This window comes from Geotrypetes seraphini, chromosome 9 (genome assembly GCF_902459505.1).
Source record: "Geotrypetes seraphini chromosome 9, aGeoSer1.1, whole genome shotgun sequence".
Lineage (NCBI taxonomy): Eukaryota > Metazoa > Chordata > Amphibia > Gymnophiona > Dermophiidae > Geotrypetes > Geotrypetes seraphini.
Genome location: NC_047092.1, coordinates 64,230,026 through 64,252,892, shown reverse-complemented (window position 1 = coordinate 64,252,892; position 22,867 = coordinate 64,230,026). Strand labels below are relative to the sequence as shown.

Below are 22,867 nucleotides of genomic sequence, written 5' to 3'. Positions count from 1 at the left end.
ACTCTCAGCACATCTTTTCGGTAGTGTGGCCTCCAGAATTGCACACAGTATTCCAAATGGGTCTCACCATGGTTCTGTATAATGGCATTATGACTTCAGGCTTTCGGCTGACGAAACTCCTGCGGATGCAACCTAACAACTGTCTTGCCTTAGATGAAGCCTTCTCCACATGATCAGCAGTTTTCATGTCTGCGCTGATGATCACTCCCAAGTCTCGTTCTGTTGAAGTTCTAGCTAAGGTCTCACCATTCAAGGCGTAAGTTCTGCACGGATTTCTGCTGCCGAGGTGCATGATCTTGCATTTCTTAGCGTTGAAGCCCAGCTGCCAGGTCGAGGACCAAAGCTCCAACAAATGTAGGTCCTGTGTCATACTATCGGGTGAATTGCCGTCTCTCACTATATTGCATAGTTTGGCGTCATCAGCGAATAACGTTATCTTACCTTGAAACCCCTGAGTTAGGTCCCCTATGAATATGTTGAAAAGGAGCGGGCCCAAGACTGAGCCCTGCGGTACTCCACTGGTCACCTCCGATGTTTTAGAGAGGGTACCGTTAACTACCACCCTCTGAAGTCTGCCACTCAGCCAGTCATTGACCCATGTAGTTTCTCCCAGTCCCATTGATTTCATCTTGCTCAACAGCCTGTGATGAGGGACACTATTGAAAGCTTTGCTGAAGTCTAGGTATACGACATCCACGGATTCTCCCAAGTCTAGCTGTTTTGTTACCCAGTCAAAGAAGCTGATGAGATTAGATTGGCAGGACCTACCCTTGGTGAATCCGTGTTGACTGGGATCCCGTAGATTCTCCTCATCCAAGATTGCGTCTAATTTACGTTTGATTAGTGTTTCCATGAGTTTGCATACTATTGATGTGAGACTCACCAGTCTGTAGTTTGCAGCCTCTGCCCTGCAACCCTTTTTGTGCAGTGGAACAACGTTAGCTGTTTTCCAGTCTATGGGGACTCTCCCCGAACTTAGGGAGAGATTGAAGAGTCCTGATAGCGGTTCTGCCAGGACATCACGCAGCTCACTGAGCACCCTGGGGTGTAGATTGTCCGGTCCCATGGCTTTGTTCACCTTGAATCTTGCCAGTTCGTAGTAGACGTTGCCAGGTGTGAACTCGAAATTCTGAAACGGGTTTTCCATGCTGGGCCTTGCCTGCAACTGCGGACCGTGCCCCGGTGCCTCGCAGGTGAAGACCGAGCAAAAGCATTCATTCAGTAGTTCTGCTTTATCGGAATCTGATTCTGCGCAGTTCCCATCTGGTTTTCTAAGGCGTACTATCCCGTCTGTGTTCTTTTTCCTATCACTAATATACCTGAAGAAGGATTTGTCCTCTTCATGTTCTTTGCCAGAGTCTCTTCCACTCGAAGTTTGGCCTCCCTGACTGCTGTTATGACCGCTGCAGACCTCACCCTATGTTCTAGTTTAGCTTCCCTAGTCCCCGTTCATTTGTAGGAAATAAATGCTTTTTTCTTCTCCTTGATAAGGTGCAAGATTTCTGCGGAGTACCATTGGGGTTTGTTGTTTCTCCGCTGTTTGTGGCACAGGGGGAGGGGAGGGTGAGAGGAAGAAAAGCTGGTGGCACAGGGGAAGGAAAGAGGTGAAAAGAGCTTCAGGAAGGAAAGCGGGTGGCACAGGAAGAGGGTAAGGTAAGAGGAAGGAAAGTTGGTGGCACAGGAAGAGGGAGCAGTAAGAGGAAAGAAAGTTGGTGGCATATGGAGAGGGAGAGGTAAGAGGAAAGAAAGTTGGTGGCACAGGGGAAGGGAAGAGATGAAAGGAACTTCAGGAAGGAAAGCTGGTGGCACAGGGAGAGGTAAGAGGAAGGAAAGTTGGTGGCACAGGGGGAGAGGAGGGTGAGAGGAAGGAAAGTCGGTGGCACAGAGGGGAGGGAAGAGGTAAGAGGAAGGAAAGTTGGTGGCACAGGGGAAGGAAAGAGGTGAAAGGAACTTCAGGAAGGAAAGCTGGTGGCACAGGAAGAGAGAGAGGTAAGAAGTCGGTGGCATAGGGGGAGGGGAGGGGAGGGGGAGAGGAAGGAAAGTTGGTGGCACAGGGGAAGGGAAGAGGTGAAAGGAACTTCAGGAAGGAAAGCTGTAGGCAGGAAGAGGTAAGAGGAAGGAAAGTTGGCACAGGGGGGAGGGGAGGTTGAGAGGAAGGAAAGTGGGTGGCACAGGAAGATGAAGGGAGACATGCATGGCGAGGGGAGAGGATGAAATTGCAAATAATGGAGGGGAGGAAGGGAGAGATGGCGCATGGAGGGGGATAGAGAGATTTGACACAGGGCACAAGGCAGGAAGAGAACAGAGAGATGGTAGACAGTAGGAAAGAAAAAGAAATGTTGGATATGGCAGTGGAAGGGAAGGTACAGAAACGAAAGATGAATGGTGAGCACGGAGAAAGAAGAAAATATCAAATTGGCAGGAGACCCCCCTCTCTGATGAGGCTTGCCTCTGTAGAGGCTCACCGTAGCTGTGATAGAAGTGAATGGGAGAACCAAGTTTCCACTGTCAGCGGTGCCCGTGAAAGATCACTCAGTCAGGATAAGTATGACTGCATTTTTGGGTTCCTCTCCACAGTGTCCCTTTTAATGAAGGTTTATTATTACATATGTACATCTTCTATATTAGTGATTGCAAATTTGGGGCCTGCTCAACCTTATTTTTTGCTCATCAGCTAGCGTTAGTGTTTGTGCAGCCCTAGACAAATTATTTTCTTCCAGTGCAGCTCAGGGAAGCCAAAAGGTTGGACACCCCTGGTGTAGATCATTAGAAAGAGAAGGTGGTGTGTTTGGCTGTTGGGAAAAGTAGTTGGAGGAAACAGAGTTCACCTAATCTTTCTCTTGGAATTAAATCTGGTTCAATTAAAATTATGCTGCTATTTTTTTCTGATCACTATGTTTTTTTCATTACAGAAAAATGGGTTTGTAAATTATTATGGGCCCCAGCGATTTGGCCGAGGAAAGCATGTTCAGTCAAATCAAATTGGATTGGCTTTGCTGAAGGAAGATATGGTATATTTCCATTATTTTACCTTAATTTGCTCAAAACAACATACTCCCTCTTCTTCAAAACTGCACTAGCGGATTTTAGCACAGAGAGCCGCACTGAATGGCCCGCTCTGCTCCCGATGCTCATAGGAACTCAATGAGCGTCGGGAGCAGCGCGGGCCATTCAGCGCGTCTCTCTGTGCTAAAAATCACTAGCGTGGTTTCGTAGAAGAGGGGGATAGTGTGCAAAGGTTATTATCTATGTAGCTGTGCTACTTTTAACGTCTGTACTTTAAATAGCAATTCCATTATCTTTTCAGGCCTTCACACCTATACTGTCTTCTGCTTTCCACCTTATGATCACTTATGTAAATCACTGCTTCTTAAATAAAGTTCCATTGTGTCATATGTATAAAATGGAAAGAATATTAGCCATTCAGAAAGAGAATTTTAAGAAATTTCAGGAGACTTGGGAGCCATTAGCAAAATATTGTAATGTTTAATTATTGTTTTTCCCTATAACATGCACATCCGGGAGGGGGGAGGTTGGGGGTCTAATAGATTAATGAATTTAGATAAATTGGGGTTCATTATAGAAATTTTATGTGATGGGCATTGTGATTGTTTAGGAGGGGGGGGACTAATTCTGAAATGGATATTGATGGAATATTAAGTGTGTCATTGATGTATAAAATGTGGTATTTATTGTTACACTTACTGTAAGTTTTGAAAATAATAAAGAATTGAAAAAAAATGAAAAATAAAGTTCCACTGAAAGATTAAACAGTAAATTTCAAGTATGTCCCAAAACATGGTATGGCAGCATCTAGGTACCAAATGCGGCATCAGAGCAAGCCACCACATCCACCCAGTAAAATTGGGTAAAGATATGAAGAGAGGACGAAGTAGCCACCCTGCAAATTTCATTTGGAAGAATCACTTAAGACTCCGCCCACAAAACAGCAACACTTCTAGTTGAGTGGGCCTTAAGGGAAACTGGCAGCTGCTTGCTGCGGGTGATTAAGGCTTTGGGCAAAAAAAGTTAGATACTTTGAAAACTGAGCAAGCAAACAGATTTATAGGTCTCCTTTATCCTTTTTTGCTTTAATGTTTTCTTTCATTTTAAGTCATAAAAACATAAGAGTTTCCATACTGGGACAGACTAAAGGTCCATCAAGCCCAGTATCCTGTTTCCAACAGTGGCCAATCCAGGTCATAAGTACCTGGCAGAATCGCAAATCAAAGCAAGATGTCATGCTACCGATTCCAGGGCAAGCAGTGGCTTCCCCCATGTTTTATCTCCTATGCTTATATTTATATGGTCTCAACTGTAATTGCCTGCTATGCATTTTGGTTGCAAGAAATTGAAATAACATCTTAATTAATAGCTGAATTATACCCCTTTATAGCAGCATCCAAAGAGGGCAACTTTTTTTTTAATTAGAAACAGTTATAAAGGCATTTTAGGTAACTTTAGCATGGGGATCCCACAGCCAGTCAGGATGTTCACAAAGAATTTGCATGAGATAAATTTAAATATACAGTACTAGGTATCCAATCATTTATTTAAATGTTACCAAAGCCTCAAATAATGATTATATTTCAGGAAATAAAGTTGTGAGGAGCCTCGACCCTGAGCAAGAGTCTTGAAACATGGTCATGTTGGGAGAGGGGACTGACAACGTCTGAATCTTATATTGGATCCTCAGATGGCTGCCATGGACTTACACGTCTCTTGCATATATTTCAGTATTGCTGCCCAGTTCTTCACTGGTCCATATATATATATATTTTTTTTTACTTTTTTCTCCTGCTTTTTCTTTTTTTTTTGTTTTACATAAGAACATAAGAATTGCCGCTGCTGAGTCAGACCAGTGGTCCATTGTGCCCAGCAGTCTGCTTATGCGGCGGTCCTTAGGTCAAAGACTAGTGCTCTAAATGAGACCAGCCTCACTTGCATACGTTCCAGTTTAGCAGGAATTTGTCCAATTTTTCTTGAATCTCTGGAGGGTGTTTTCCCCTATAACAGACTTCGGAAGAGCATTCCAGTTTTCTACCACTCTCTGGGTGAAGAAAAGAACTTCCTTACATTTGTACGGAATCTATTCCCTTTCAGTTTTAGAAAGTGCCCTCTCATTCTCCCTACCTTGGAGAGGGTGAACAACCTGTCTTTATCTTCTAAGTCTATTCCCTTCAGTATCTTGAATGTTTCGATCATGTCCCCTCTCAGTTTCCTCTTTTCAAGGGAGAAGAGGCCCAGTTTCTCTAATCGCTCGCTGTACGGCAACTCCTCCAGCCCCTTAACCATTTTAGTCGCTCTTCTCTGGATCCTTTTGAGTAGTACCGTGTCCTTCTTCATGTATGGCGACCAGTGCTGGATGCAGTACTCCAGGTGAGGGCGTACCTTGGCCCAGTACAGTGGCATGAAAACCTTCTCCGATCTGTTCGTGATCCCCTTCTTTATCAATCCTAGCATACTGTTCGCCTTTTTCTCCACCTCCGTACATTACGTAGACAGCTTCATCGACTTGTCGATCAGAACTCCTAAGTTTCTTTCCTGGGAGGTCTCTCCGAGTATCGCCCAGGACATCCTGTATTCGTGTTTGAGATTTTTGTTACCGACATGCATCACTTTACACTTATCCACATTGAACCTCATTTGCTATGTTGATGCCCATTTCTCGAACTTGATTATGTCACGTTGCAGATCTTCGGAATCCCCCTATGTCTTCACTACTCTGAATAACTTCGTATTGTCCGCAAATTTAATCACCTCACTCATCGTACCAATGTCCAGATCATTTATAAAGATGTTAAAGAGCACGGGTCCAATCATCGAGCCCTGCAGCACCCCACTGGTGATGCACTTCCAGTCTGAGTATTGTCCATTTATCCCCCCACTCTCTGTTTCCTATGCCCCAGCCAGTTTTTAATCCACGTGGGTATTTCACCCTCGATTCCATGGCTTGCAATTTTCCGAAGTAGTCGTTCATGTGGAACCTTGTTGGAACGCCTTCTGAAAATTCAGATATGCAATGTCGACCAGGGCGCCCTTGTCTATCTGCCTGTTTACTCCCTCGAAGAAGTGCAGCAAATTCGTCAAATAAGATCTGCCGTTGCTGAAACCGTGCTGGCTGGTCCTCATCAGTCCGTGTCCGTCAAGGTGATCAATGATGTGGTCCTTTATCAGCGCCTCTACCATCTTTCCCGGTACTGAAGTCAGACTCACCGATCTGTAGTTTCCCGGATCTCCCCTCAAACCTTTTTTGAAGATCGGCGTTACATTCGCCACCTTTCAGTCTTCCAGAATCTTTCCCGATTTTCTTTTCTTTTTTTTTTTCTTTATTTATTTCTTTATTTATTTATCATTTTTCAATAACATATCAAGTATCCACTTGTACAGAAAGGTAAAGTTAAGCAGAAACTGAAATACAATACAAATTATACTAATATAACCTACTGTAATAAGAAAATATAGCTTAACTTCAACTCAAGTCTTTAAAAAAATAAAAAAGGGGAATCCAAGAAGTAGAATCAGCGACCATTATCAACAAAGAAATACTAAATTATAAAGAAAGCAAGTAATTCAATTAGCTGAGGGAGGATATCGGACGAATCAAAGAGTTATTATTTTCCCCCTTCTTTCAGGCGAGCCCCTGACAAGAAGGTTGTCAGTTGGCTAGGATCAAAGAAAACATATTTTTGCATTTTATATCACACATTTACACGGGTGACGAAGGAAAAAGGTCGCCCCAAGAGCAGTAATTCCTGGCTTTAACATCAAAAATTCTCGCCGACATTTTTGTGTGTCCCGTGCCAGTTCTGGAAACATTTGTATTTTATACCCAAGAATTCTTTTTGTTTATTTTTGAAGAAAAGTCTTAATAACCATTTCTTATCTTGTGCTAAAGCAACTGTAAGGAGAAGTGTTGCCACTTCCCTGTCCAAAAGTTCCAACATCTTTGAAATATTAAGCGGTTGTTGATCGTCCTTAAATTTAGATCTACCCTTTTGGTCGATAAGTAATACACTTGGGTGAGTGGTGGTAGCAATTACTCTGAAATTTCTAATACCTCAATCATATAGCGTTTAAGCATGTCTCTATGAGTTACTGCTGGAACTCTAGGAAAGTTAATCAATCTGAGATTATTATTGCAGGAAAAATTTTCAAGAGACTTCAGTTTTCTCAAGTTAATATTATCTCTCACCAAGGTTTCCATGATTTGTTTAGAAACTTTTATTTCCTGGGAAGAATTCAATGTTGAATTTTTCAATTCTTGTAGTTCAATTTTAAAGTTCTTTATTTCAGTTTCTTGAGTGTAAACTTTATGCTCCAACTGAACCAGCTGGGGCTTGACTGATTTAGCTAAGTCTGCCACGAGATCCCAAATAGCCTCAAGAGTTACTTCTCGGGGTTTCTCTAGTGTAGAAGAAAATTTTATAATATCAATATTCTCACCAACCGGCTTCTCCTCCTGGCTGTGACTTTCCTGCTCACGGTCTATCCGCGAAGGTGGCAAATCTCCAGACTCCACAGGACTCCCCTGCAAATGCAGGGAGTCCAACTCCTTGCTTCCCTCCATGTTGTCAATGGCCTCCGTGGATAGGAGCACACCACCTTCTGGTAGTTCCTCCACCTGCGGGGAGCTGGTGGTCTGAGGAGGAGGGGGCAGTACTCTGGCGTCGAGGCTCAAGGTGGTCTCCAAGCCCAAAGAACTGCCTCCGTCTCGCCTCGGGGCGTCTCCAGCGGGCGCACCGATGCTCCCGCTATATCCTGCATTCAGTGCAGGAGCTCATTGATGTTGCCGAGGTTGGTTGGTTCAGGATGCTGCAAGGCTCCAGCGGCACTATGGCCCCTCCGTTTCGGCATAATTACAGGTAAATGTTTTTTTAGAAATGCTGAAAGCTATAATAGACGAGCCTCTGAACTGAGCCACTCAGCTAACATGTCCGTCAGCCATCTTGGATCTTTTTCCCCGATTTGATTTTTTTTTTTATAATTTCATTTTTCTAAACCATTTACCACAATCTTGTTTCAAATACAGTGAAAAACTTTCACTTAATACTTCTAATTCAGTCAGTCACCTTTCCCAACATGATTATGTTTCAAGACTCTTCCTCAGGGTCAAGGCTCTTCACATCTTTATTTCGTGAAATATAATCATCATTTAAATGTACTGACTGAATTAGAAGTTTTAAGATAATTGAAAGTTTTTCACTATTGGGGTCTTTACTAAGTCGTGATAGTCGATTTAGCACGTTCTAAATATTAGTGTGAATTAAGTTCTAATGTGCCCATTATATTCTAAGGACACATTAGCATTTAGTGCGTGCTAAATCGGCTAGCACGCCTTAGTAAAAGACCACCTATATTTGAAACAAGATTGTGGTAAATGGTTTAGAAAAATGAAATTATAACAAAGAATAAGAAAAATCAGAAGAAAAATGTAAAAAAAATTATATACAGTATATTTGGACCAGTGAAGAACTAGACAGCAATATTGGACTGTATACAAGATTCAGAAGTTGTGACTGAGTATTGATATTGTGATGGTGATATGTAATTAGTCAGTCATTTAGCTACTAATTGTTGATTGAGTCATGTAGCAGAGGGATTTATTTTTGTAAAGGAAATTCAATAAGAACCTACATATATCGCTTAGAAAATATTTTTTCTTTGTGAACAGGTGAAGGCTGTTAAGTTACTGTTCACACCAGAGGAAGAAGACAATCCTGTAAATCGGGCAAAGAGATATTTTCTTCAAACTGGTACAGTTTTAAAATTGCCTTTACATGATACTTCTTTTTGCTTGACTTCAAAGTAGGGATGGCCACCTTTAAGATCTCGAGCCATATACATATCTGTTTGTTTTCAGAATATGCACAAAGAATAGGCATGAGCAGGGATTCTAAAAAATTTTTTTGGGTGTACATAGTGCTTTCCCCGTCTTCTTCTATAATTTATTCAGTTGTTTTTGAATGGCAATCAATTCATAGTAAGTGCAACTCTTTCTTGGCACATGGATACTCCCTACTCTGCCCTTGTACAATCTTCTTTTCTTTCCCACCTTATCCCTCCTCGCCATCCCTGCCCCTGCAACCCACTCATTCTCTCTCCCAACTATATCTTCCCTCGCTCTGCTTTCTATTCCCCAGGTCTCACTGCAGTTCTCTCTTTCTTCCCCAGGCCTCTAGTGAGGTTGAAAATGCCTCCTATCCCTTGATTAAACCCAATCAGGCCAAAAATGTTCCCTACTTATCTTTTCACCTCCGCTGCCTCCTCAAAGGGTCAAGGAATCTATGGCCTTCACCCAGGCACTGAGTGAGTTAAAAACACTTCTCACACTGTTTCCTCACTACCTCTGATCAGGGCTGAAAATGGTAATAGCAATTTGTATACTATGAAGGATTGCAAGTGAAAATATCATACATATTCATTGTTGATATTCTGAAAACTAGACTTGTTCATAGCTGAAATTGACTGTACATAGGTACAGTTGGGATCTATATTATTTAGCACAGAAAAATACTGTGGCGCTCAGTTTTTCACAGTAACATGCATAGATTTTACAGTGACTTCTAATGATCCAACATTATGGCTTACATCAGCTTGTTATTGTTGAGTCTGTTATTCTTAAACGTCTCTCCAGACTGGAACAGCTCACTGATGGGTAATAGCTCACAATGACCAGCAGGTGGAGACTGAGACATAAACTTTTGGTTGTAGTACATATGGGCTGTGCAGTCCCAAGTACAGTCAGTCTGTTCTGTCTCCAGCAGGTGGAGGTGGTAAGCTTGTGCTGTCTTCCCTGGTTTAGTATAGGGCTGTTGGCATTTGTTTAGTGGCATTACAGTCCCCATCTGTGGTGCCAGATTGAGCTTGGAGGACCCTTTTAGGGGTCCATCCGACTTTGGAGGGTGTCACACTCGACGGGTCAAGTCCCTCCCCCCATTTCCCCCACCTCAAAATTTTTCTGTAGCGGTGCCTCAGCTGTAAGCCTTGCCACTGATACTGGCAAGGCATATGACTTAGAAAGCCAATGGGATCTGTTCATGTAAAGTTATACTAAAAAAAAAAAAAAATCCTGAGGCAGCCTGAGGGAAGCCTTTAATTGAATTTAATTGCTAACCGGCACTTTCTTTCAGCTAGTATCGGGTTGCACAATTTCCAGATCATTTATAAATAAGTTAAATAGCACCGGTCCCAGTATAGACCCCTGCGACACTCCACTGTTTACTGTCCTCCATTGAGAAAAAAGACCATTTACCCCACCCTCTGTTTTCTATCCGATAACCAATTCCTAATCCACAACTGAACTTTGCCACCTATCTCATGACACTTTAATTTTCTCAGGAGCCTCTCGTGAGGAACTTTATCAAAAATTTTCTGAAAATCTAGATACACTATATCAACCAGCTCACCTTTATCCATATGTTTATTCACACCTTCAAATAAGTCAAGCAAATTTGTGAGGCAAGATCTCCCTCGGCTGAACCCATGCTAACTCTCATTAAATCATGTTTGTCTACGTGTTCCACAATTTTATTTTTTATAATCGTTTCTATCATTTTGCCGAGCACCGAAGTGAGGCTTACTGGTCTGTAAATTCCCTGGAGCCCTTTTTAAAAATTGGCGTAACATTGGCCACCCTCCAATCTTCAAGTGCTACAGACGATTTTAGCGACAGGTTACAGATCACTAACAGCAGGTCAGCAATTTCATTTTTGAGTTCTTTTAATACCCTGGGCTGTATACCATCCGGTCCTGTCGATTTATCACTTTTTAACTTGTCGATTTGACTCAGTACATCTTCCAGATTCACCGAGATTTCTTTCAGTTCCTCCGCATTATCACCCTTGAAAACCCTTTCCGGTTCAGGTAATGACCGAAGCAAAGAATTCATTCAATCTTTCTGCTATGGCCTTAGCCTCCCTGACTGCCCCTTTCGCTCCTTGATCATCCAACGGTCCTGCAGATTCCCTCATAGGTTATCTCAAGAAAGATATAGCAGCACTAGAAAAGGTTCAAAGAAGAGCAATCAATATAATAAAGGGGATGGAACTCCTCTCATATGAGGAAAAACTAAAAAGGTTAGGGCTCTTCCGCTTGGAAAAGAGGCAGCTGAGGGGAGATATGATTGAAGTCTACAAAATCCTGAGTGGAGTAGAATGGTTACAAGTGGATCGATTTTTCACTCCATCAAAAAGGGACACTCGATGAAACTGCAGGGAAATACTTTTAAAACCAATAGGAAGAAATATTTTTTCACTCAAAGAATAGTTAAGCTCTGGAACGCGTTGCCAGAAGTTATGGTAAAAGCGGCTAGCGTAGCTGGTTTTAAGAAATATTTGGACAAATTCCTGGAGAGAAAGTCTATAGTCTGTTATTAAGACATGGGGAAGCCGCTGCTTACCATGAATCGGTAGCATGGAGTGTTGCTACTTTTTGGGTTTTGGCCAGGTACTGGTGATCTGGATTGGCCACCGTGAGAACAGGCTACTGGGCTTGATGGTCCATTGGTCTGACCCAGTAAGGCTATTCTTATTTTCCTATGTTCTTATGAATGATCCCTGGATATAGTTCTTCTGAGTTCCTCTTTTAGGTGTGAAGAATACCTCAGTTCAAACTTTTCACCAACAGAAAAAACACAAAGCCTTCTCTGTTTTGTTCGATTCTTTCTTCTATCTCTCCATCCCCCATTGATTAGCTCTAGATGCCCTAGAATTTACAAGTACTTGGTCATTAATTTGTGCTTACCATGCAATTCCTCGTATAATGAGAGTTCCATTCAAGTTGTAGGAAAGCTGAAGCATCATGCTTTTCATAGTGCCCTATTGATCTCAACAGTATTGGTTTGTCTTCTTGAAATGTTAGCACTTCCACCGTCTCACAAGCTGCTTTCAATTCCCAAAGCTGATAATCAACAGGAAGGCCATCATCCATATTTGAAGCCTGTACCCTTACAGTCTTGGAAATTGAGCAGTCTCTAGTTTATGTTCTCAGTATTCCAAAGCCTATCCAGGACATTCTTATAGCTGCTTGGAAACCTTCCACTAGATCAGGGGTCAGCAACCCATGACTCGTGAGCCACATGCAGCTCTTTGACCACACAGCTGCAGCTCTTCTCTTTCCATTTCCCCCTTCTTTTTTGTGGTCTAAGGAAGAGATTGAGTTTCCTTACTTATTTTGTTTCTTGTTTGTTTGGTGAGTAAGAGTAAATTCCTTATTAGTCATTTTGCTGGAGGAAATTATTTCTGGTTTTCTTGTATAAGTGTTTAGACTTATGATATATGATTTAAAATTACAGAATAAATAAAAAGTAAAGAAGAACAAACCCAACAATGTTGACCAGTCTGTCAGCTAACAACTGTTGGAGTAACAGGGTGATATTTGAAGTTTATTCAAAAAGATAAAAAATATAACCGAAATAGAGAATAAACTTTTCCCTTGTACCAAAATAAGAACATAAGAATTGCCGCTGCTGAGTCAGACCAGTGGTCCATCGTGCCCAGCAGTCCACTCACGCGGCGGCCCTTAGGTCAAAGACCACTGCCCTAACTGAGACTAGCCTTACCTGCGTACATCGTGGTTCAGCAGGAACTTGTCTAACTTTGTCTTGAATCCCTGGAGGGTGCTTTCCCCTATAACAGCCTCTGGAAGAGCGTTCCAGTTTTCTACCTCTGGGTGAAGAAGAACTTCCTTACGTTTGTACGGAATCTTTCCCCTTTTAACTTTAGAGAGTGCCCTCTCGTTCTCTCCACCTTGGAGAGGGTGAACAACCTGTCTTTATCTAAGTCTATTCCCTTCATTATCTTGAACGTTTCGATCATTTCCCCTCTGTCTCCTCTTTTCAAGGGAGACGAGGCCCAGTTTCTCTAACCTCTCACTGTACGGCAACTCCTCCAGCCCCTTAACCATTTTGGTCGCTCTTCTCTGGACCCTTTCAAGTAGCACTGTGTCCTTCATGTACGGCGACCAGTGCTGGATGCAGAACTCCAGGTGAGGGTGTACCATGGCCCGGTACAGCGGCATGATAACCCTCTTTGATATGTTCGTGATCCCCTTCTTAATCATTCCTAGCATTCTATTCGCCCTTTTTGCAGCTTCCGCGCATTGCGTGGATTGCTTCATTGACTTGTCAACCAGTACTCCTAAGTCTATTTCCTTAGGGAGTCTCTCCGAGTACCGCACCAGACATCTTGTATTCATGTATAAGATTTTTGTTACCGACATGCATCACCTTACACTTATCCATGTTAAACCTCTTTTGGCATGTCGTGGCCCATTTCTCGAGAGTGTTTGTCACATTGCAGGTGTTTGCAATCCTTCCGCATCTTCACTACGCAGAATAACTTTGTATCGTCTGCAAATTTAATCACCTCACTCGTCGTACCAATTTCCAGGTTGTTTATAAATATGTTGAAGAGCACGGGTCCGAGCACTGAACCCTGCGGCACTCCACTGGTGTTGCTTTTCCAGTCCGAGTATTGTCCATTTACCCCCACTCTCTGTTTCCTATCTGCCAGCCAGTTTTTAATCCACATGAGTATTTCACCCTCGATTCCAGGGCTCGCAATTTTTCAAAGTTGTCGTTCATGCGGAACCTTGTTGAACGCTTTCTGAAAATACAGATATACAATGTTGACCGGATCTGCCATGTCTATCTGCCTGTTTACTCCCTCGAAGAAGTGCAGCAAGTTCGTCAAACAAGATCTTCCTTTGCTGAAGCTGTGCTGGCTGCTCCTCATCAGATCGTGCCCATCAAGGTGATCAATGATGCGGTCATTTATCAGCATCTCTACCATCTTTCCCGGTACCGAGGTCAGACTCACCGGTCTGTAATTTCCCGGATCTCCCCTCGAACCTTTCTTGAAGATCAGCGTAACATTCACCACCTTCCAGTCTTCCGGAATCCTTCCCGATTTGATTGACAGATTGACTATTAGTTGAAGCAATTGACTATTAGTTGAAGCCCTGTAACCATGATTAAACAACTCCAAACAATCCAAAATACAGCTTTGAGACTCATCTACTCATTGAGAAAACACGACCACATCACTGAAGCCTTCATCAACTCACATTGGCTCCCAATCCAGGAAAGAATCCAATTTAAATTCTACTGCATACTATTTAAAACCCTACACGGAGACAGCCCATCATACCTGAACAATCGCCTCATCCAAGCACCCAGTACCAGACACAGAAAAACGCACTCCCCATTCATACCCCCCCCAATCAAAGAAGTAAAAAGAACAAAACTACACGACGGCCTCCTAGCCACTCAAGCCGCAAGGCTGGACAACCAGATCTCCAACCTTCTGATGACCACCCCAGACTATAGGACGTTCAGAAAAGAAATAAAAACCACACTTTTCAAGAAATTCCTGAAACAGCAATAACAACAAGACCTCTAAATGCTCTTAAGATCTACAACTTACCTCTCTGGCTAATCATTGTAATTCTGTCTTTTTTAAATTAACCTTTTGTAATCCGCCTTGAACCGCAAGGTAATGGCGGAATAGAAATCCCTAATGTAATGTAATGTAATCTATAGCCCCTTTCAGTTCCTTGATTACCCTCAGATGGATGCCATCCGGTCCTGAGGATTTATCATTTTTAAATCTATCAATCTGCCTGCATACCTGTTCTAGACTGACTGTCAACCCTGTCAGTTTCCCATCTTTGTTTCCTGTGTATAGCCTCTTCAGTAAATACGCAAAATTAGTGTTCAGTTTGTCGGCGATGGCTTTGTCCTCCTTTAGCACTCCCTTTATTCCATGGTCATCCAACAGCCCCACCACTTCCTTTGCGGGTCATTTCCCCTTAATATATCGAAAGAATGCCAACTTGTAAGACCAATTACAGGGTCTCTCAAGTTTCAAGTTTATTGTAAATTTGATTAATCACTTACTCAAATTTCTAAGCGATGAACATATCATTAAAATTATATACAATTAGGAGGGCAGCAAAACAAACAGACTAAACATACATAACATGATAAGGACTAACAGTACAAATATGTTAAAACAAGAGGAAAGGATGGGTAAGAAATACATATCGCTGATAGACAAGAAGACAATTGGTAACAAACAATAGGGAGGGAATAAACAGTGAACCTTAAAGAGGTTATGAAGATGAAATGAAACTCTCAAGCAAGCTTTTTTAGATATCAAAGGCATCCTTGAAAAGAAAGCTTTTCAGTTTGCTCTTGAATTTATCTAAATTGTTTTCTTCTCTTAAGTAATTGGGGAGGGAGTTCCATATTTGCGGAGTTGTAACAGAAAAAATAAAATGCCGCCGTGTATTAATAATTTTAAGTGAAGGGATAACTAATAAATGTTGATCTATAGACCTCAGTAATCTGGTTGGGGTATAGGGAATCAATGATTTCTAGATGAAAGCCGGAGTTTTATATAACAGAGACTTAAAGGTAAGTAGGCTTAGTTTATATTGTATACGATGTGCAACTGGGAGCCAGTGCGCTTTCTTAAGAAGGGGAGTGACGTGATCAAATTTCTTAGCTTTCATTATTAGTTTTATTGAAGCATTTTGAATGATCTGTAGACATCTAATTTCATTTTGGGCTATTCCCTTGAGTAGGGCATTGCAATAATCAATTTTTGAGATAACCAAAGAGTGAATTAGAATGTTAAGAGATTTTGAACATAGAAATTTAGATACTAACGGATTTGACAAAGTCTATAAAAAGTGGATTTAACAATATTACTAATGTGATTATGATAAGTTAGTTTATCATCAAAGATAACCCCTAAAATATTGATGATGTCTCTGACGTCATTAACTCTCTGTTTTTTTTAATCTAAACTAACTTTATTTACAATGACAGATCCTCCTTACTCTTATTGCCTGCCATTAACTGCCAGTATCATTTAAGGAAGTTCAAGTCTGAATTGGGAGAGAAGCTTTGTCATTTTAAATAAAGTTTTTTGTCACTTTAAACAAAGAAAAACAGAGCACTGTTTAGGTTAATGGCAGGCAATAAGAGTAAGGAGGATCTATCATTGTAAATAAAGTTAGTGTAGAGTAAAAAAACGGAGAGTTAATGACGTCGGAGATCCTGTGACTGGTCTTATTTAAATAGTGACGCCATCTTGTGAACAGTGTTCTGAGTTTGTTGAAGCACCAATTCGGACAATGATGTAAGTTTTTTAAAAAATTGAATGTTTGCTAAGTTATTCCATATAAATGTTTGTAGCTTAATATGACTTTATTATTAGTTTTCAGTTAGAATTTTCAAAATGAGAAGTCAACAGATGACTGTTGATTGTGCATTGTTTAAAAACGAGCACAAATAAAGCAGCACTGCCCCTGAGGAAACAGCTATGTGAAACGGTTGAGCCACCGTCGGGCTAATAAAGATAAGTGCTCTTTATTTTAATAGATGTTTTTTTTTGGGGGGGGGGGGGGTTAATCATTTTTATTAATTTTTTTCATTTACAAAATTAAACAGTACAACAACATACCAACCATAATGAACAAGACAAAAAGCAGAAACAGTCAGGTCATTTGCGCCTTCCTTCACGAAGACCCACAGAAATCAACCCCCCCATACCCACCAGAATCTCCCACCCCCACCCCACACACTCCAGTGTCAAAAGTTCAGTAAAGAACTACGAGCTCTCGGGGACAATCCCTCCCAAACGGGAGCCCATATTCTCCTAAATTTCCTCCAGGGCCCAGATATTCAAATTTTAACAAAGTAAACAATTTATTTCTCCACATAGTTAAGGTAGGCACATCAGCTTGGCGCCACAACAAAAGATACACTTACGTGCCAACAAGGAGACCTTTTGCAATAACATGTTGCCCTCTCTAGACAATCCTAAATGAGCCCCTTGAGAAAAAAGCAGAATGTCTGCCCGCAAGGGAATCTGCATGCGCAGAGCAGACTGCAGGTACAGTGCTACAAAAAACCAAAAGATTTGAATACGGTCACACGACCAGAACATTTTAATAGATGTTTTATGCATGGTCATTTTAATACAATGGAAAAGTTAAAGTATTAAGTGATATCCAATGATGAATATACCACCCTAGGAAGGACATGAAAAAAGTTAAGTAATGTCCCGGGTGTATGAGGACTGCTGGATGTGAAAATTCAATCTTTGTAAAACAGGCTGTATTACTACAGCTAACAACTGTTGCAAGTTGCAACCTCTATACAAGTTGTTTTAAAGGCTAAGAGAAATATGGATCTTAAACAACCCAAGTTTGAGAATCACCAACTTGTGTGCCTGACTCAGTTCTTCTTGTCAGCAGAAAGAAAACAATGTTGCTCACTTGTAACTGGTATACTTGGTATACAACTGGATTGAGTTGGCACACAGTGCCTATTGAGCTTTGAAACCAGCTGAGGAGCTGCTGTACATGGGAAGGGCCTTGCATATACACAATTATACACAAAGTTCTGAGTTCTGGATCTGTCCCGGCCCTGTTGGATGATGTAACCCACTTGTTTCACTGCTGTTAACAGAAAATACCTGTTACAGGTGAGCAACATTTGGCTTTTTGCTTAAAGCATATGTGGAAAGCTAAATTCATTCTCATTTCTGCCTTCTCCAGAGGATGCAAAAATAACCCTGGCATTAATGCCTGAATGTAAAGTGCGAGAGAGAATGGTGCTGCGAGCACTGAACCGTTACAGTATCAGTCCTGAAGGGTGCACGCGTGCTTGGTTCAGCATTCCCCATTCTATGCGTATCTTCTATGTTCACGCGCACTGCAGCAAGGTCTGGAATGAGGCTGCATCTTACAGGCTGAAGACATATGGTTCACAGGTGGTGGAGGGGGACCTGGTCATCCGTGAAACTGATGATGTTGAAACAACTTCTCTTACTGACAGAGTAAGTAAAAGGTTAGCATTACTGGTTTTCTAAACCAAAAATGCTCAGAGTAAATGTTATAAAACTAGTATGATATATATAGTTACTTCCCTGAAAAAAAAAAGAAATTTGTAATCTTCCTATTTTGCACTAACTGTGATTTAGAAGGCTAGCCTGAAGACTTAGTGACAAATACTGTGTGCTGCCTTTTCAGGGACTTGGGTTCAGTTCCCAGCCAGGCTTGCTTCCCAGGGTTACTGGAGCTGGACATGGTCCAGAGGCAGCATTTGCAATTCTTTATAGAGAGGAAGCCTTAGCTATCAGCAAGTGGTGATACTTGGTGGGCAATTTTATGATACAGTGCCTAGTTTAAGAGAGTAAGTAGGTGGTACTTAGCACTATTATATAAAGACATATAAAATAGTAGCATAAGTGTCAGAAATTGTTCCTTGAATGTAAGTGTGGACATCTACACCTTCTCACAAACAAGTGTAAATGTTCACATGTGGAGTACACATGTAAGACTAATGTGGTTTTTAATCTATGTTCTCACTTGCAAACTTTGCCCAGCTTACACTCATTTACATCCTCGCCAGTGGCATCTGTTCCCCCGAGAGGATCTTGGAGGTCCAAGACCTCATCAGGAGAAAATGCCTTCCCAAAGAAAAAAATCCTTGCTCCATGTGACCCGCACATTCTTGGATGAAGACAGGATCCGGAGCCGACGTTGAAGGGGGCCGAATGGGGATAGACACGGAAGGCAAAGCCCTTGGCTGCCTGCACATAAGGCTTGCACAAGGCTAAAACAAATCTGGGAACCGCCCCTCCCCCCCCCCCCCCCCCCCCCGGTGGCAAAGCAGGACTTACTGTCAAGGCAGGAGACTCAGCAGAAACCTGCTCCTGTCTATCTAAAACAGGGGAAGGTCACCTGAGGCTGCAGACAAGATGGCAGAGCTTCCTGCCAAAACCGGCGGAAAACTTGCCGAAAAAGACTCCCCTGAGGCCAGCAGTGGCAAAGAGGCCTGAAAAGACACAGCCACTAAAGTGGGGAATCCAGCAGCTGCGAAAAGGGAGTCCCCAGCACTATCGGCGGTAAGGGAAACCTTATTTCCCTGACTGTCAGCGGCTGGGGAAATCCCTGTGTGGGCGGTAAGGAAGCCCGGGCTTCCCCACTGCCTGCTGCCGACTTGCGGTGCACATGCAAAGGGGAACTCTGCTTACCGGCAACCAAAGCCAGAGAGGATTCTACTTCATGATGGCCGGTGCACTTTGTGCACATGTTGGCAGCATAAACTGTGTGCTTGGAGCACAATGAGCACTTTTTCAGCTTAAGTGCTCATTGTGAAAACCACTACAGGGAAAAAGAAAAGTGCTGGTTAGCAGTAAGATGCAATTAAACTTAATTGAAGGCTTCCCTTCAGACTGGCACTGCCTCTGGACTTTTTTTTTAATATACAACTTTAATTTACAATTGAACAGGCCCCACTGGCTCTCAGAGCTATATTCCTTGCTGGTATCAGTGGCAAGGCTTACAGCTGAGGCACCTCTAAAGATAAAAATTTGTGGAGGTGGGGAAACATAAGAATTACATTACATTAGGGATTTCTATTCCGCCATTACCTTGCGGTTCAAGGCAGATTACAAATGGATTGTCTGGAAATTAGAAGTATTTAGGGAGTAGTTTGTACATTTCTTTGAGTTGCTAAGGATTACATCTGAGTTATCATGATATTGGAAGTACATGTTGTCATGGTATTGGAAGTACATATTGTCACAACCCCAGCCTTAAGACTAGGGTTGTGCCAGGTCAATCTCCTCCAAATCCAAGCCTTACCCTGAAAAGGGCTAACCAGAAGGACAGGCTAAGCTCAGACAAACAGATAGGGTCTGAGTTACCATTGAACCACCAGGTTACAGAATCCTGGGGAGGGGAAGATGAGGGTGAGAACAGCCTGGAGCAGCAGGAGGTGCCTTACAAAAAAGAACAGCCTAAGAGGCAAGCTCACAGCTCAGCTAAGGCACCACTGCTGGGCCCAATTAAGGCAAATCAGAAAACTCAGCAGAAGCAACAGGTTGTCCCTCCCCCTTACAGGTTAGGGCGTGTCCAGCTCAGGGCTTTAGAGGCTGAACTGAGGAGAAACAATTCAGTCTACCCTGGGTCAGCCCAGGAAGGAGGCTCGAGGGACTGGGCTCCTGAGTCATCACAGAGTCAGGACATTGAGATGGCAGATGTAACCACTGTCCCTGAGACCAACCAGCCAGCCAGCCAGGACACCATAGAATTCATGGATACTTCCCTGGAACCAGAAGAAAGCTACACGGATCAAAGCTAAGTTGGATTTCTTTGCTGTTTTGTTTGCTTTTGAATCTGGTTTTCTTTTGGGGCTGTCTGGAAGCACCAGGCGAGTGCAGGCAGCGTGAGCAGTGCTAGGTTCACGGCTGCAGGTGTGCCTTATTGCCTGAGACAGTGAAGAAAGTGTTTTTTTTTCTTGAACATTTTGACTTTTTGCTTTTTTCTCTGTTTGGATGTGACTTTGTGACTGTCCGGGTGAAAAGGGTAGTAGTGGGGAGAATCCATGTAAGATCCTCAGGGCAGGATTGTGGGGCCAATTTGTGGTAAGCTTTAAATAAGTGGATTCTGCTACTCCCCTCCCCCTCCAGCTGTTTGTTAAGTTGGCTGGGGTAGGCCTGTGACAAGCCAGGCCTAGGCAGCACAGTCTCCAAGTGTTTAAGCAAAATTATGAAAGACTCTGATAAAGCTGGAAAGTTTTGGTAGCCTTATTTTTGGCCCTTCTTGGACTGTGGGACTGATAGGGCAGTGCTACTATGAACTATTTGATCACTTACCTGCAAGAAAGGTGTGGGCTATGTTTTTGGTAAGCCCGGATTTTCTGTTTGTTTGAATTCAAAGACTAAACTGTAGTAGGTGCTACTTGGGAAAATAAAGTTGGACTCAAGTTTATTGAAAAGCTTTATTGTTCCTGACATTTTTCTTTATTTTATTTACAAGTACCAGCAGGACCTTCAACATCTTTTGAAGGCACGTCGAGTTCGGTATTTGTTGAGCCCTGGTCGGTGGCCATTTGTAAAACCCGGCACCGGCAGGCTCACAATATGTAGTAGTTGCAGGTGATGCTAGGAGCATTTCTGATTGTGTTAGTTCAGTTTTAAGTGTTTTTTTGAATAGAAGGGTTTTTATTTCCTTTTTGAAGGTTTTGTAGTCTGTGGTCGTAGTCAGTAGGATGTAGAGTTGTGGGTCGAATGTTGCAGCTCAAGTGGCTAGGGGGTTGTTGTACAATTTTTTTCTTTTGACATTTTTGTTTGGAGGGTGTGTAAATGGTGCGTGGGTTCTCCTATGTCTGGTTGAGGTGGATTGAACTAGTCGATTGTTCCAATAGGCTGGGCGATCTCCATTTATTGCTTTAAATAGTAGGCAGTAAAATTTGAAGTGTATTCTCACTTGTATTGGGAGCCAATGTGAGTCATGGTATGCCTCTGTGATGTGGTCGAATTTCTTCAGTGAGTAGATCAGTCTTAGGGCTGTGTTTTGAATTGTTTGTAGTTGTTTTATCATGGTTGCTGTGCATGGGAGATATAGTATGTTGCAGTAATCTATTTGACCTAGTATTAGGGATTGTACCAAGAGTTGAAATTGTTTTCTGTCGAAGAATTTTCTGACTTGCCTCAGGTTTCTCATGACTGCAAATGATTTTTTTTATTGTTTTGTTGATTTGTGGCTGCATTGTGTTGGAAGTGGTATGTTGTAGAGTTTATGACAAGGTTTGTTACAGTTGGGGGTTTTGTTATTTTCGAGTAGGATGAAGTTTGTTTTGTCCGGATTTAGTTTTAGTTTGTGGTCTTTCGTCCATGTTGCTATTGTTTCAAGTGTTCTGTGTATCCTGTTCCCCATGGATGGTGCTGGTTGATCGAACGGAAGAAGAATGGTAATGTCTGTATAACTGTAGGAGGTTAGACCTTGTTTGTTTAGGTAGGAGCTGAGGGAGGCAATGTATAGATTGAAGAGTGTGGGGGAAAGAGGTGATCCTTGAGGTACTCCGCAGGGGTTAGACCATGGCTCGGATTTTTCTTTGCTTGTTTTAACTCTGTAAGTTCTGAATTGTAGGAATTCTTTAAACCATGATAGTACCATACCACTGATTCCTATTGAGTCCAGTATTTGTAGAAGGATGTTATGGCCTACCAGGTCAAAGGCTGCGGAGAAATCTAGTTGGATAATTAGCATTTTTTTGCCTGTGCTGAGGTGTTGTCTGGCGATGTCCATAAGTGAGTCTAGTAGGGTCTCGGTGTTGTGGTTGGTTCTGAAGCCTGATTGTGTTGGGTGGAGTAGGCTGTGTTTTCTAGGCTACCAGGCCTTCCATTAGCTTGACATAGAGTGGTATTAAGGCTATGGATCTGTAGTTGGATGGTTGGTCTATTTCTCCTTTGGGGTCTTTCAGGATTGGAGTGATGATGATTTTGCTGAGGTCTTGTGGGAAAAGGCTGTCAGTTAGTAGGGATTGTATCCATTGCAAGAGTAGGGTGCAAAATAGTGTACTGGAGGCTTTCAATAGGTATGGGGGCAGTGGTTGAGGTCGCAGGTTGCGTGGCTGTATTTGTTGTAGAGTTTGTTAAAGTCTGACCATAGTATTGGTGAGAATTGGGACCATGTTCTGTCTGCCACAGCTGCTTCTTATTCTGTGAAGGGTGTTGTGATCTCTTCTAGGTGCATAGGTGTTCCATTGAAGGTGGATCTTATGGTTGCGATTTTGTCTTTGAAGTATGTTGCTAAGAAGGTGGCTTTGGGTGTGGGGGCGTTGTTGCTTGTCAGGTAGGGTTAGGTGTCTGTGAATTCTTTTAGTAGTTGTAATAGTTTTTATGTGTCTTGGGATTCTTCTATTTGCTTTGTGTAGTATGTTTTTCTTTTAATTTTTGTTTGTATTTTTGGTTCAGTTTTCTCCATGTTGTTTTTGTGGAATCTTGATAGTTTTTCCTCCATTTTCTTTCTAGTTGTTTGCATTGTCTTTTTAGTAGGAATA

The 22,867-nt window shown here is 42.3% G+C and overlaps 1 protein-coding gene across 3 annotated transcripts in view; it reads left to right on the top strand.

Annotated features, from left to right (window-relative positions):
* Positions 1–22,867, top strand: part of PUS7L (pseudouridine synthase 7 like) — an 89,603-nt gene that overhangs the window by 59,922 nt on the left and 6,814 nt on the right. For all 3 annotated transcript variants that reach the window (XM_033959425.1, XM_033959424.1, XM_033959426.1), the window contains 3 exons: positions 2,913–3,011; positions 8,675–8,756; positions 17,572–17,852. In XM_033959425.1, the coding sequence (XP_033815316.1) occupies positions 2,913–3,011; positions 8,675–8,756; positions 17,572–17,852 (462 nt within the window). The remainder of the gene's footprint in view (positions 1–2,912; positions 3,012–8,674; positions 8,757–17,571; positions 17,853–22,867) is intronic.